Here is a 15,093-nt window from a genome sequence, read left to right on the forward strand (position 1 = left end):
TGAAAAACAATCTATACAAGTTAACAAATATTTATATCCATTATTAAACTTTGCTAACGATTGCAAATCAACCAAATCAATTTGAAATTGTTCATCTATTCCTCCAACAATCACTCGATTCCTTCTAAATTTATGTTTTACTGCTTTATGTAATGTATAAGAATCCTTAGTTTCTAACCATTTTTTAATTTGACTTTTTTTAACTTTGCCCTTTACAGCATTATAAATTGCATTAACACCGCCGAAACTACCTGGGTGATCAGGTTTCTTATAAACAGAAGACAGTAAATTATTCATTCCGACTTAGATTTTTTTAAGATTAAAATACATTTTCCAGCTATATATGAAATAATGTTATCAATATAAATTTAATTATCCTATTTTATTTAAACTTAAACATACTGGTACATCATTTAATTTAATTATTTCTTTATTATATTAAAGCAACATAAATTAACTAACGTGGAAGCAATATTTATTCTGAGGAAAAAAGAAAGTTTTCTCTGAAAAAGAAAATTGTACGTTTATCTGGGAAAAAAAGTTCACAAAATAAAATTTTTCAAAAAAAAAAAAAATTAAAACATGGTACACAAAGAACAATAGGAATAAACTATTTATTCAAAGATAAGTAATGCTCGATTAACAAGTGACAGCTAATCAAAATCTTTAAAATATTCAAAAGTATCAGAAGGACACATGAATTCTCTGGCCGATCTTAATACAAAATGTAAATGTAAATTTTCAAAAAATTCCTCAGTAGCATAACTAAGAGGTGGTAATAATAAAAACTTTTGTCTATCAAATAGGTTAGAATAAAATCGTTCAGCCAATTCCATTGCTTCCAGAGGAAAAGCATAAGAATTGAAAGTTTCATCACGGTTACCAAATTGTTCCTCAGCAAGTCTACGGGGCTCTTTCATACCATTGTCAATAGAAATATCACATATAGATCTTTTTAAAAAATTTTCCAAGTACTGTTCACCAAGACTAGTATCCAAAGAGCTTGGTAAAGCTTTATCAATAGGAGATTCACAAACATTTTTAAAAGCATCTAAAAAGTTCATGTTCTTAAATATAAAATCCAAAACTATGCCTGAAATATCAATGTATTTGTTTAGCATCTCTTGCCATTGTTCCTTAGTGATAGTTATTCGCTTTGAACTGGGCATTTTATCAGCTTCGTATATGCGTTCAAAACAAAAATCAGAAAAGTTCTCACTTGTGATTCGGATTTCCTTTTCTCAGACGTAAGGTGCAATAGCTAACTCACTTTTTGTTTCAGGAACTTTTTTGAGTCCTATGATATATTGTATCCACCACGGTCTTAGAGTTATTTCTTCACTCGATGGGTAGTATACTTTACCATATTTTTTGTATTGCCGCAAGTGTACTGTAACGAATCTACGATATGTTGTAGCATTTACAAAGACATCGTTGCCGATCGGGAATACCTCATCTGGCATGTGATCATCGGTGAATAATCCATCCTGAAAAAATATTTTTTAAAAAAAAAACAGATTTAGTAAATTTTATAAAAAACAAATAAATTAGCAATAAAATTTTTAACTTAATAATACACAGTATAACGAAAATAAACTTACTTTAAAACTATCTGTTTTCGACTTTTTGCAAACATTTTGTGAATTGGCCTCTTGATTATATTTCCTTTTGTCCATAATGAAATGAATGCAGATACAATGTCTTCAAATTTTCAAAAATAAAAAAAATTATCTTGTGGAGGTATGAAATTTGGTATACTCTGCACACAGCAACGTCCAACACAACAACGAGCCTAAACTAAACGAGAAATGCACAAGAAACTGATGCCATTCCGAGCAAGTAGAAAAATAACTGACCAATGAAAAAATTTTAAAACATCACGTGTGTAACTACAACCCTCTTCTTCCGTGAAAGGAACTGAAGTCATTATGCATACGTCACAGTACAACATCTACCTTGCAAAAATCTTGCCTGAACGAGAAGGTAATGACGTGTAGTGACGTCAGCCCAAAACCGGTACACACTCTCAAGCACGTGTATAAAGTGAGGGGAGCTTTCGTTGCCAAGAGGAAGTAATAATTACGCATGGAGTGTACAGAATTCTTAATCTAATAACTGATAAAAAAAAATCGAAGTGAAGACATATCGATGAAAGTAGAGGATGTGATCGATATCGTTTTGAACAGAAGATTGAAATTCAAACTTATTAACGCAAAGATGAACAAGCATCCATAGGACAGTGGTTTAGATACCCAACTACTGTCCCATGGGTACTTTTAGCTAGCGCAGGATCGATATAACTAAAGTATTGCCTCCACAGAAGAGAAATAATATACTCCAAAACCGAAACTGATCCCCTTTCTGCTAAAAAAAAGAAATAAACAGTTGATGACGCTCACTTTCTTTTTTAAACCCCTCTACTATAACACATATAACCCTCCTTACCCCCTGATGGGATGATTGACAACCCCCTGCTGTGGCCACGCCCCCTTCTATTGTACTGCGCCAGTTTACTACTATCATGCCCTTTATAAACATATGTAACATACCAAACTCCATCGCACAACCCTTTCGGGTACAGATATTTCTCTACAGAAAGCATTCATATTCATTGAGCCACCAGGTTACCTCATAAAATATTTACCACCAATAGAACACCAGCCCACGAGTGGCGGCAATTATCACGTGTGGTTCCCTCTGGTAACAGCTTAATAAGCGAGCACACATTATCGACATTCTTGCATAATAAAAAAATATGCCTTACAAAAAGGGCAAACGACGTTCACCATCAACTAACGTCCATTAAGTTATATCATATCAACCACTCAGTGGCCCCCATCCCCTAAGCTCTCGGGCGCATTCATTCCCCCCCCCCAAAAAAAAAATTGCTAACTTCCCCCTTCCATGTTAGCTTGTTCGAAATAGTGCTACTTTGCTTGCATTCTACTCATAATATGACAAATGCAGACCTTGATCCTGATTGTGAATGCTGAAAATATGTTTAAAGCAAAAATAAATAAATTAATAAAGATGGCACAAAAAATAATTTAAAATGGGCTGACTAAAACTATTACAATAAATGATAAGTTACTGATGGCACCTGTAGATTAATGAGCTCAGAAGTTTTAAACTAATAATTAAAAAAAAAAGTTTATTGAAGTTACCAAACAATGCAGCAAATGGCAATCAGCAATCATCACAAGAGTTGGGAATTTTAGCACAATTAACCCTTTCAGGCAAATGTCCATTATAATGGACATGATTTCAAGATTTTTTTTTTAGCCCTGTCGATCGCCGTTTTTTAACAAAAAAATTATGCAAATGGTTCTTTATACCGTTAAGAATGTAAACATATTTTTTAAAACAAATTTTCATTACCCATTTAAAAAAAAAATTAACTATAAAAAAAATCAAGATTTATTGATTCGCTGCAAACGACATTTTTAATAAACGAAAAAGTTGATATTTATTGTTTTTTTTTTCAAACTGTAAAAAATTTTTAGACATATGCAAGTCTCATTCATAAACAATGTACAAAAGTAACCAAAGCAAATAATGCATTTGTTGCAAATATTTGTTAATTAATAAATAAACATGCACATTATATTTTACAAAATTGTTTCATTATATAGATAAGTATAATTTTTTTTTTTTACATTTTTCCCTCAATTTGCTAAAAAGTAGCAAGGAACACACAAAAAATATTTGTCTTTGATGATCGCTGAGTAAAGATAGTGACTGTAAGGGTTAGAACGTACACGATACATCTAAAAAAGTCTCAACAAATCATATTATTGATGCTCTAGTCAAGAGAACTGGCTGGCAATAATAATTTCTTTAAAACTTCCGAGCTCATTGCAAAAGTATCAATAATATGATCTGTCGACACTTTCTGCAATATATCCTTTTCTGCAGCAATTATCAGTAAGCTGTTAAGACGCTTCGTGCAAATGGTGGACAGCAATNTAAACAATGTACAAAAGTAACCAAAGCAAATAATGCATTTGTTGCAAATATTTGTTAATTAATAAATAAACATGCACATTTTATTTTACAAAATTGCTTCATTATATAGATAAGTATCATTTTTTTTTTACATTTTTCCCTTAATTTGCTAAAAAGTAGCACGGAACACACAAAAAATATTTGTCTTTGATGATCGCTGAGTGAAGATAGTGACTGTAAGAGTTAGAACGTACACGATACATCTAAAAAAGTCTCAACAAATCATATTATTGATGCTCTAGTCAAGAGAACTGGCTGGCAATAATAATTTCTTTAAAACTTCCGAGCTCATTGCAAAAGTATCAATAATATGATCTGTCGACACTTTCTGTAATATATCCTTTTCTGCAGCAATTATCAGTAAGCTGTTAAGACGCTTCGTGCAAATGGTGGACAGCAATCTATTTTTGATGATTTTAAGCCTACTGAACGCTCTTTCGGCGGAACAACTTGTGACTGGTAGAATGGCCAAGATCTTATAAATGCACATTATTGTAGGAAATTTCGAAAGCTACATTCAGTGAGGGAAAAAATCCACACTTCCTGAACCGTATCTGATCGCCATATCTGATTCGTCAATTTCAGACTCTGAGCTTTCTTCCTCTGTGTCCAGTGATGCTGCATTTTGATATTCCTTATGAATTTCACTGTCATCTTCTCCCTATTCAAGATCTCTAAAGTTCTCCAGTTCATTAACGGCTTCGTCAGCATCGAGACCGTACTTATTGCATAGAAAGCCTATGTCATCTTTTGTAGCTTTGAATGTCGAAGATCTTAAACTTTTTTCGCTAAAAAGACTCATTTGACAGTACAAAGTCAAATTTTTTTTCGGAAAAAGATCTTCAAGTTGAATGCTCAAACCATCCAAAGCCACTATATATAACTTCCAACAAAGCCACTATATATAACTTCCAACAAAGCCACTATATATAACTATATATAACTCTTCTCCATGAAGTCTTTCATCCCGGCAATTTTCACCAGGCATGTGGGGAACTCTCCTTTGTCTCCGATTGATCTCGGTATCAATGCCATGAGTTTCGGAAAATTTGCATGACATCTCCCATATTTTTTTCCACGATGTGTCCACATTTTCTCTTAATTTCCTGATGCCAGTCTTGCAAATTTCAAGCAACTGGGCTACTTAGGCCAAGTCGACTGCAACTCCCTGCATTAATATTGTCGCAGGGGATGTAATGGTAAAAATTTTATCCAGTATATAGAGAGACACAACAAAGTTTATATCTTGTACTCTGTGCAGCAAACCAGGCGCTTTAGTGATGGTTTCATGTTCCATGTGCAATTATTCTCTTCAATGTAGAAATTACAGTAGTAAAAGTCTTTAGAATAATAGTTACAGCGTCTTTAGTACCGTCATTCGGGGCTACTTTGTGCAAATTCGAATTTGGCATTTTTCAAGTGCTGCTATTCAGTATTATGTTTATTTCACTTTAAAAATGAGTGGAATTTGAAGATAGAAGTCTCTTCTATTACTACAAACATTTTTTCGAATTTTAAAACAATCTCAGAGTGTGTTTTGTTCATCCAATGTCAACAACTTTCCGAGGACGTCGGATGTCGAAAAGTGTGCGTGGAAACTTTAGCTGTGAAATGCAAAGACGTTGATAAAACAATTGTCGTAAGTGCAAAATTTTTTATTTATATATTAATAAACAATTATATCATGTTAGCGTTAAAAAAATTTGAAAATTAATAACAAATAAACGGAAAATGAAAAAAAATGCACTTTGGGGCTACTTTGTGCAAAGTTTCATTCGTTTTTTTTTTCGACAGAAAAATGGTCAGACGTTATAAAAAAATACCTGGAACGAGAAACTACCGTGATTACACTTTAGAAAAGCTGCAACAATGTTTGCAAGCAGTTGCTGGTGGTATGTCGATTGCAGAAGCTTCTCGGAAGTACAAAATCCACAGAAATACTATCTCTAATAAAATTCACAAGAAACACGTGAAACTTCCTGGTAAACTATTATTTTTCTTCTACAAAGATTTTTCTAATGAATTAATCAAACGATTTAACACATAAAAATATATTTTATAGGACATCAGGTGATTTTGACAGAAACTGAAGAGCAAGTTCTGTCATGTTCATTCAAGGATGTTATGTTCAAATTTAACAATATTATAAATGTTAATGAATATGTAATAATTATTATTTTTAAAATTTCATCCATTTCAATGTTTAAAAATGTATATGGTTTCCTTTTGTTTAAACTCAAATGTTTTGAAATAAACATTCTTTTTAAGAAAAAATTCTTCAAAAAAAATGGTTTTTTAACGCTGAAAATTATTTTCAAACTAATATCTTTACATATCTTGATGTTTTTGTCTTTAAAAATGTCAACAATTAACTTTTTTAACAATTTTATATCAATATTTTACTAAAAACATGATTATTAAACTGAATTCCTATCGCTGCACAAAGTAGCCCCATTTGGGGGCTACTTTGTGCAAGGTATGTTTTGACTTATTATTCGTAAATATTACATACAAATAATGCCAATATTGATCAAATTCACTCGTCTGAGTCCAGTTATGAATATAGTATCGATAAATTTTACTAAAGTTTGAATTAACATAGTTTTTTTACATGTCAAAGTTCAAAAACTGCGAAATCCTGCACAAAGTAGCCCCGAATGACGGTACTGATAAATCTCGTTGTCTGGACTCGCTTTAACAACCGACATTGTCCATTACCATTTCCTTGCTCTTCCACGAAAACTGCATTCCGTTTGAAGCCAGACATTAAGACGTATAAGTCTTCTAGCATATCAATGGCTTGCAGACAGGGGGGAACAGCAATTACTAGTGGCACCCCTATTCTCTGTGGACAGGAAATAGGGTGAGGTAGATTTCCAGAATTTTCTTATGTATTTTGCTTTGCACCTGTAGTCAAGTTATGTATGCCTGAAAATGGCCAGTTGCTTCTTTTATTTAAAAAAAACTTATTAATATTTTGATCGTTTTGCGTATTTTTTAAACGAACGTAATATTTGTTTATTTACTTGGAGCATGAAATTTTGCAAACAATATATAATAAAAATTTAACAAATATTCAATATTTTCAAATACTAATGTAAATTTCAAATACAAATATTTTCACCTGCAGTACCTTATCAAATTTGTATTATTCACCTATCAGTGTGTACAAATTTAACTCTTTTTAAAATTATATATCATTTAAAAAACACAGTGTTGCAAACAATCAATTCAAAGCATGAATAAAATTTCAATTGCGCATTTTAAAAATTCCAGCTATTTGACATTTCATTTTGCTTATTATTTCTTTAACCAGGATATATATAAAAAATAAACATATTAAAACAAAAAGGTATTTTTTTGAAATAAAATGACATCGTTTCTATGAAAAAAATTTAAAAGTAATGTTTATGCTCTTGTAGTGAGTACTCACCGAAAATTTCAAAACATTTTTACACTCTCAAGGCAAATAAAAAATAATTTAATCAAATTATTTAAATATAAATAATAATGCAATTTTGAATATAATTTAACTTATATTTTGAAAGAATGCACTTAAAACACCCCATCACAAAATATTTTTTAATTAAATTTGAATGCAATCCAATTAAAAACTTTAAACGCTTTTACTACAATTACATACATAGAATCAATTAAAAGTTTGAGGCTTACCTCCAAATCTTCTAGGCGAGATTCACATTGTTCGATTTCTTTTTCGAATTCTTCCAATTCTTGATCAGTGATTTTTTTCAAGACCGAAGGAATGCACTTTCAACTTATCAAGCTTAGTTTGTAATTGTTCGACTTTTTTCAATTTCACTTCAAGTATGGTAGTATTAGGGATATCTTCAGATATACTATCGACAAAGGTTTGTATTCGAGTAATATTTCCTTTCAAGGAAATTTTTGCTCTAATTAGTTTCGCTATTGTATCCATAGTTGTATTTTGATACAAGTGCTCCGTGTGCTAGTTTTTTGGGATTTTTTCTCACATTTGGGACATCCTGTGTAATTTGCAGAATGCTCGCCCCCACAATTATAGCATTTGGCAGACTCATTTTGTTCTTTCGTGCAATCACTTGTGCTATGATCGCCCGCACACTTCACGCACCGAGGGGGATGGTTGCAGAGCCGCTGGCCATGGAAGAAATCCTGCCAGCGGTGACACTACGAAGGGCGGTCTAATTTTCTGTATTCTTCGAATTTGACTTTAATCCTGAATAGGAATTTGATATCATATATTTCTTCGCTTTTTTCACAGTTTCTGTTAAGAGTCACAACGTATGTGTTTTATTGCCATTGTTTCTTCTGAACATTTGCGTGACATTCTCAACTGGTATACCTTCTTTTGTAATTTCTTCCTGAACTTCATGTCCAGTAAATGTTTTTGGGATTCCTTTCAGTACTACTCTGAAGATGCGCTCATCTGGGAGGCTGTAGGTGTGGTAAGCGATATTCTTGTTTTTTAACAAGGTTACAATTTGGCATCGGTCTTGCAATTTATTAGTTTTTAGGGTAAAGTAGTCACCATTATTTTTGGCTGTTATCAATGTTATTTTCTTTCAACAGTTCGTCAAATTTTTCGTCTTTAATGACGATAGGTGGGATTTTGGTTGATTTCTTGTTCTGAATAGTAAACCCGTCTTCTGGATCGGGGTTAACGTTGTTATCTTGGACTACCCTGGTTGAGGAGAATGGGGTGGCCTTGAATCTCTTTGTTTTTGAAATGGAGAAATTGCTGTCTCTGTTATTTTGATTTAGAGTATCAGGGAACTCTGTGACCATGATGTTATCATGTGTTTGGTTATCATTATCTAATGTAAAAGACATAAATTGCTCTTGGTGATCCTTAGCATATTCATCTAATTTTTTAGCGGTTGTGTTTGATAATTCGCTAAAAAGCTTAGTTTCGTTGACTATTTTATTTTTGATTGCATGATGCTCTTGTCGAAAATTATTGAAACTAGTCTTAATTTTGTCTATGTTTTTTGAAATTTTATGACTGACCGTTATCAGCAAATGAGGCGGCATTTTTTAATAATGCTAAAGTATGAATGATCATATTCTCGAACGCTAACGCTACATCATTAATGGCTGTAGCGGATTCGTGATTTTGGACTGTCGGAGAATCCGAATCTAGGTCGGTGCAGTCGTCATCGGTGGACTGTGTTTTATTTTTATTGCAATTTTTTCGTCTTTTCTTTTTATTCGGTTTATCCGAATTAGCGATAGTTAATCCCGGAATGATTTTTTCGGGTTGGGAAATTTCAACTACATCGTGATTAAGAGCGCTATTACTAACACAAACATTTTCCGCGTCCATGGGACACTCGGAAGTAGCCATGATATTATGGTCCTGTAAAGGACCTTTCGGTAGTGCTAAATCACGAGGTGGGACCCGTATCTCTGGTCAGATCTACAGAGAAAAGCAAACACCGACTCGTGGCTTGGTTGATACCGGTAAGCTATGGAGGGCTTTAGGTTTCCACCACGAGTAGATCAATACTAACCTGAGGAGTCATCAAATAAAATAAAAAGTTGAATACAATGTAACGTCTTACTCTCAATTCGGAACGATTACATGCATCTGGAACAGGAGCACGAAGTTGTAAACACTGAACGTCCTACTCTCAATTCAGAGCATTCAGGTTATCAACAAGTCACGCCACCGCACCCTATCGTCTGCTTCGCCACAAAGTCCGCATAAAATACGGGGTATTTGCGCAGGATCGCTTCTTGTGAGAGACCGGTTAGAGAGGAACCTTCTCTCACGACGTCTAAGGCTGGAATCTACCCTCTCAACAGCACACTTTTTTTTAAATTTTATTTAACTCAAATTCGGTACCTACCCCATACATCATGAAAATTATACAGTGAATAAGACATTTTGTTTTTGTGACATTGTGGTAACACTTACAAGAATATAAACATGATTTGAAGTATATACTGACTTGAGCGGTGATTTACATAAATTGCCAATGAAAAGTTGTAAACAGCCATGATTTACATACAATCTTAATTTATAATATTACATTATTTGCGATAGAAATATGAAAACGAGCATAAAAAATAGATGAATGCGTATGTACACAAGATCTTGATTCAAAAATTGAAAATAGCCATGATTTGATGAATATGCATGAAATACAATCTTCATTTATAATATTACATTATTTGCGATAGAAATATGAAAAAAAGCATTAAAGATTGGTCTCAACAACACACTATTTGTCTTTTCAGACCTTATTTAATGACACTAAATAAAAGTGGTATTAGGTTAATGGATATGTTTCAATAAACCTTGGAACGTAAACAAACTATTGCGTGTCAGTTTAGAAAGGCATAGATGATATGTGAATTGATAACAAAATTTGATATCGCCGTTGAAACAAAAGGTGAAAAAAAAATCAGAATACTCATAAATAGAAATATTAGTGATTTTTTTTTTTTTTCATTTTGACAGATAACACTTTCGGATAAAAAAAAAATTTGTGTTATTAAAGTTTGAAATTTAGATAAAAGATAAATGAAGAAATGATCAAGATAGATTTTTGGATAAACAATTTTTTAAAGATATCAATCTTGATATGTTTAAAAAAAAAACACTTGCATTTTGAATAATGTTCGAAAGCACTGTGTATGAGTCACTGGAACTGGCCTTGGCATCGGAAAAGTTCTGGGTTCAAATCCCGGGCAAGGAATGGATGTTATCTGTGCTTACTGTGGAAGCTGTACAAGAAGGGGAGGGCAATCAATATCGAAAACAATAACAAATATTTATTTAAACAAAAACGAGTTCCATATTATTAGAGTGGAACCCTTCAGATTATAAAGTTATACATTAGAAGACAATTAATTCAAGCCAATGCTTACTGCTTGGTGGTTCAATGTAGACTGATTATCAGCCCTCTGGTGGGGAGATTTCAAATTAATTAAATTTACATCTACATTTCTCAACACTCCCCACCTGATAATTTTAAAGTAAAAATTATCACAAAATAATATACAATAGCAAAACAATAATTCTACATTATATCAAACATTATTTAAACACGTTACATATTAAAATTAAAATATTAAAATAAACACTAATCAATTATAAGACAGTAAAATATAATTTGAAGCATCAAATTTAAAGGAATAGTAAATTATTAAAATATCATTAGAATGTTAATCATCTTTTTAAGAGGTTCTTTAATGCTTCTCATCAACCGTTCATAAAATCCTCCCCACCATGGGGCAAGCCCAACAATAAACTTCCATGCAATACCTTCAGAAGAAATGAAATTTTGAAATTCATCTCCTCTAATAATAGAAAAGAAGTACCTTATATCTCTTGAAGCAGCCTTAAAAGTTGCTGCGTTATCAGAATAAATAGTTTTACAGTTATTTCTTCTTGACATGAAGCGTCGTAAAGCTAAGATAAATTTATTCGTAGACAAATCGGAAATCAGTTCTATATGTACAGCCCGTGTGACTGCACAAGTAAACACAGTAATATAAGATTTCAAAACTTCATCTTTATGTTTTACGTAAATAAGCCCAGTAAAATCAATTCCAACCACTGAGAAAGGTGGAGACTCTGAAATTCTATCTTTAGGCAGCTCTCCAGTACTCTGGCTGGTTTCGCAAAGTGTTTTCTGCAAATCACGCATCTTCCAATTATTCTTTTCACAAGTTGTCTGGCTTGTGGAATCCAATAACTTTTTCTTATCTGCGAAAGAGTGACATTAACTCCACTATGAAGCAACTTTTTATGTTTTTCAGTGATCAAAAGCTCGGAAATTTTCGAATTCTTGGGTAGCAGTATAGGATTAATTGCTTCAGGATCCACTTCAGATTGAAACAGTCTACTGCAAATTCTTAATATCTGTTTTTCATCTAGGTATGAACGAAGACAAAATATGATGGAGTTATTTTTTATATCTTCCTTCTTCATCAAAGTTTTAATTTCTTCTTCATAATAGTTATTTTGCTCCTCCTTTATTAAAATAACTTTGGCTTCTTTCAATTCTTCAGTAGTTAATGGACCTTTCAGTTTGTCATAATTTCGACAGTTTTGGATAAACCGCTTTGACCAAGCCACAATTCTTTTCACCTTTAATAAAGAACTGTAATTTTCTAAAATCAGTAAAGTCTCTTTAGAATCTGTGAGGCAACTGTGTTGAGAAATAACGCTGTTTCTAAGTTCTAAATCAACTGAATGCTGCTGATGATTAATTTCAGTATTTTCTTGAGGCCACTTACTTTCATCCTCTATGAGCCAAGATGGCCCGAATTTCCATAAGTTATCATCAACAAGGCTTTTTAGTGATTCTCCTCGAGTTAATTTATCAGCAGGATTTGAACTTCCTGGACAGTGTTGCCAAAGTTTAGGATCTGTCAGAGTTTGAATTTCAGACACTCTGTTTTGCACGAAGGGTTTCAAAGAGTTGTTATTCTTTATCCAAAAATATGTAATTTGTGAATCTGTCCACAAATAAAATTGTTGGCAAATGTCACTAAACAATTTGTGTAAATAATCATAGATTCTAGCACCAATAACCGCTGACATAAGCTCTAAGCGGGGCAATGTTAAAGTCTTGATTGGTGCTACCCTACTTTTGGACATAATGAATGAGGTCTTAACTTCGTTCGAAATATTTGCATATCTGAAATACGCTACAGCACCATAGGCCTTTGTGCTAGCATCAGTAAAAATATGAACGGCAATTTCTTTCTTATTATCACAGTTATCAAAATATTTCCGCTCCATAAAAAAGTTCTTTAAATAAGGAACTTCAGAAATCCAACTGTTAAAGTCTGTTTCAATATCTAAAGGCAGAGGGTCATCCCAATCGAGCCCAGCCTTCCAAATGTTTTGCAGCAAAATTTTCATCTTAATAACGAAGGGAGAAATTAAACCGATAGGATCATAAATTGGAGCAGCAAATTTTAAAACAGTACGCTTGGTGCACTGGATTGACTTAGATGATGACTGCTCTAAATTTTTTTATTCAATCAACAGTACATCATTTTCTGTGTCCCATCGAAGACCTAACACCTTTGCATGTGCAATTGAATCATTAATGGCAATACCATTTTGATTCCATAATTTCTTTAATTCGTTTGAATTAGAATTACATCTCCGCAAATTCATACTCGCGGATTGCAAAATATTTACAGCATCAGATGACAGTCGATATGCATCATTAACTGTATCAGTTCCCCAGTACAGATCGTCCACGTGTAACGAAGAATTTAACATTTTAACACAATCGGGTTTGTCATTGGCATATTTTTTAATGTGGTACTTTATTATTGCCTTCAAAATGAAAGGGGAAGTGGTAACTCCGAACGGTAACCTTTTCATATTCATAATTTTAAAACCTTCGCAATTATCATAATCAATCCAAATAAATTTTAAACATTTGCGCTCATTTTCATCTATGTCTATCATTAAAAACGCCTTCTCAATATCACCAGAAAATGCAATTTCATGCTTTCGAAAATTTAGTATGACATCCAAAATATTCGGGTTCAAATTTGGACCTGACAATAACATATCATTAAGGGATTTTAAACCAATATCCTTCGAACTAGCATCGAAAACGATACGAACACGGGATGTTTCTTTATCGGGTCTTAAAACAGCTGTATGCGGCATGAAATAACCAGAATTAACGGATTTATCTTTACATTCCTCAACGATTCCATCTCTTATCTGATCCTCAATAATATTTGCATACATGTCAAAAATATTTTTATTTTTACATAATTTTATTATTAAATTATCAAACCGTTTTTTGGCAATAGAGAAATTACTATCAAGATCATCGGGATTTGAATTCCAAAGTAATCCGGTTTTATAACGATTGTTTTCATATTTTAAATTGCTTTCAAATTTATAAATTGTTTCTTTATCTTTTAGAGATAAAATTTCACACTCCTTGGTAATACCTAAGGAATCGAGTGACCAGAATTTTCTTAAATAACCGCTTCATAACCGCTATGTTTTGTGACAATGTATGCTCCCTTTTATAACTACTTCCACTAATCACCCATCCAAGAACAGTTTTTATTGCACACAGGCGATTATTTATAGATATCTTTTCATATAAAAGAAATTCCCAGAATAAATCTGAACCAATTAAAAGTTCTATACTCAGCAAATTATCATTATCTTCCAAATAAGAATCAGCCATATCAATTTTATTTTTATTCATAAATTCAATTACTTTGGGGTCAGGAGGTTCAACTTTAACTCCAGTAATGCATGGTATGACAAGAGTTCTAATTTTAGTTCTAAAATTCCTTTTTTTTTTGAAAATTTCGAATTCAACAACAGGATAAGCCTTTTCCGTTGCTCTTTGCATTCCAAACGATTAAACTGACAAAACTTCGTAACCAACCGGTTTTAAATTTAAATTATTTGCAACTCGTTCAGACAAAAACGAACGCTGGCTGCCATTATCTAAAAGAATTCTTGTCAATTGAGACGAAGAATCTGATTTAACTTCAGCAGTACGAGTCTGCAAATAAACCCTTTTAGAACATTCAATTTTTTTATTATTACATTGGGAAACAGAACTAATAACTTCCTCATTGGAAATGCTTGATGGTGGAGTTTCATTAGAAACTGCAGCCAAATCAGAAGATTCATTTAACTTTTCCTCAGCGTTTTGAATTTTACTAACTTTAGCATTATTTATCCCCTTATTACCTCCCAAACAAATAGACCCATGATGACTTAATCCCTTACATTTATAACAAGGTAATTTATTTACACGACAATTCTTGCTTACATGAAACAATTTAAAACACTTGAAACAACGATTAGAATTTTTCAATAATTTTACCTTGTTTTGGGAAGACATATTACATTTGAAAGCGTCATGGGGTTCAGAGCAAAAAATGCATATTGACTGCGTCATCTGTGCATTAAGCGCAGTAGCTGAGGGTGTGCCTTTATTAAAATTTCTGTTTATATACCTATTTTGCTCGTTACGCAAATTATAGCTACCTCGATGGTTATAGTTAGTCTTTTTATCATTTAAAAACGCAACCGATTCATGACATTCTATCTCATTCTTTAAAAACAGCAATAAT

At 32.6% G+C, this 15,093-nt stretch overlaps 2 protein-coding genes and 1 long non-coding RNA gene across 3 annotated transcripts; all 3 read right to left on the reverse strand.

Moving 5' to 3' along the window:
* Nucleotides 1–595: 595 nt before the first annotated feature.
* LOC122272160 (uncharacterized) lies at nucleotides 596–2,276 on the reverse strand. Its single transcript, XR_011637458.1, has 2 exons — nucleotides 1,602–2,276; nucleotides 596–1,487 (listed from the first exon to the last, which is right to left on the reverse strand). It is a non-coding gene; the product is annotated as an uncharacterized lncRNA (long non-coding RNA).
* Nucleotides 2,277–11,533: 9,257 nt separating this feature from the next.
* On the reverse strand, nucleotides 11,534–12,883 carry LOC139426158 (uncharacterized). Its single transcript, XM_071183940.1, has one exon. It carries the CDS (start codon nucleotides 12,881–12,883, stop codon nucleotides 11,534–11,536), a length of 1,350 nt encoding a protein of 449 aa, XP_071040041.1.
* Nucleotides 12,884–12,997: 114 nt separating this feature from the next.
* On the reverse strand, nucleotides 12,998–13,735 carry LOC122272163 (uncharacterized). The gene has a single exon (XM_043055457.1). The coding sequence runs from the start codon at nucleotides 13,733–13,735 to the stop codon at nucleotides 12,998–13,000; it is 738 nt and encodes a 245-aa protein (XP_042911391.1).
* Between the last annotated feature and the right edge of the window lie 1,358 nt (nucleotides 13,736–15,093).

The sequence above is a fragment of the Parasteatoda tepidariorum genome, chromosome 8 (assembly GCF_043381705.1).
Source record: "Parasteatoda tepidariorum isolate YZ-2023 chromosome 8, CAS_Ptep_4.0, whole genome shotgun sequence".
Taxonomy (NCBI): Eukaryota; Metazoa; Arthropoda; class Arachnida; order Araneae; family Theridiidae; genus Parasteatoda; species Parasteatoda tepidariorum.

Bases quoted from the DNA above. Each gene is read 5' to 3' on its own strand.
- LOC139426158 (XM_071183940.1), bottom strand. From the start codon at position 12,883: ATGAAAATTTTGCTGCAAAACATTTGGAAGGCTGGGCTCGATTGGGAT.
- LOC122272163 (XM_043055457.1), bottom strand. From the start codon at position 13,735: ATGTATGCAAATATTATTGAGGATCAGATAAGAGATGGAATCGTTGAG.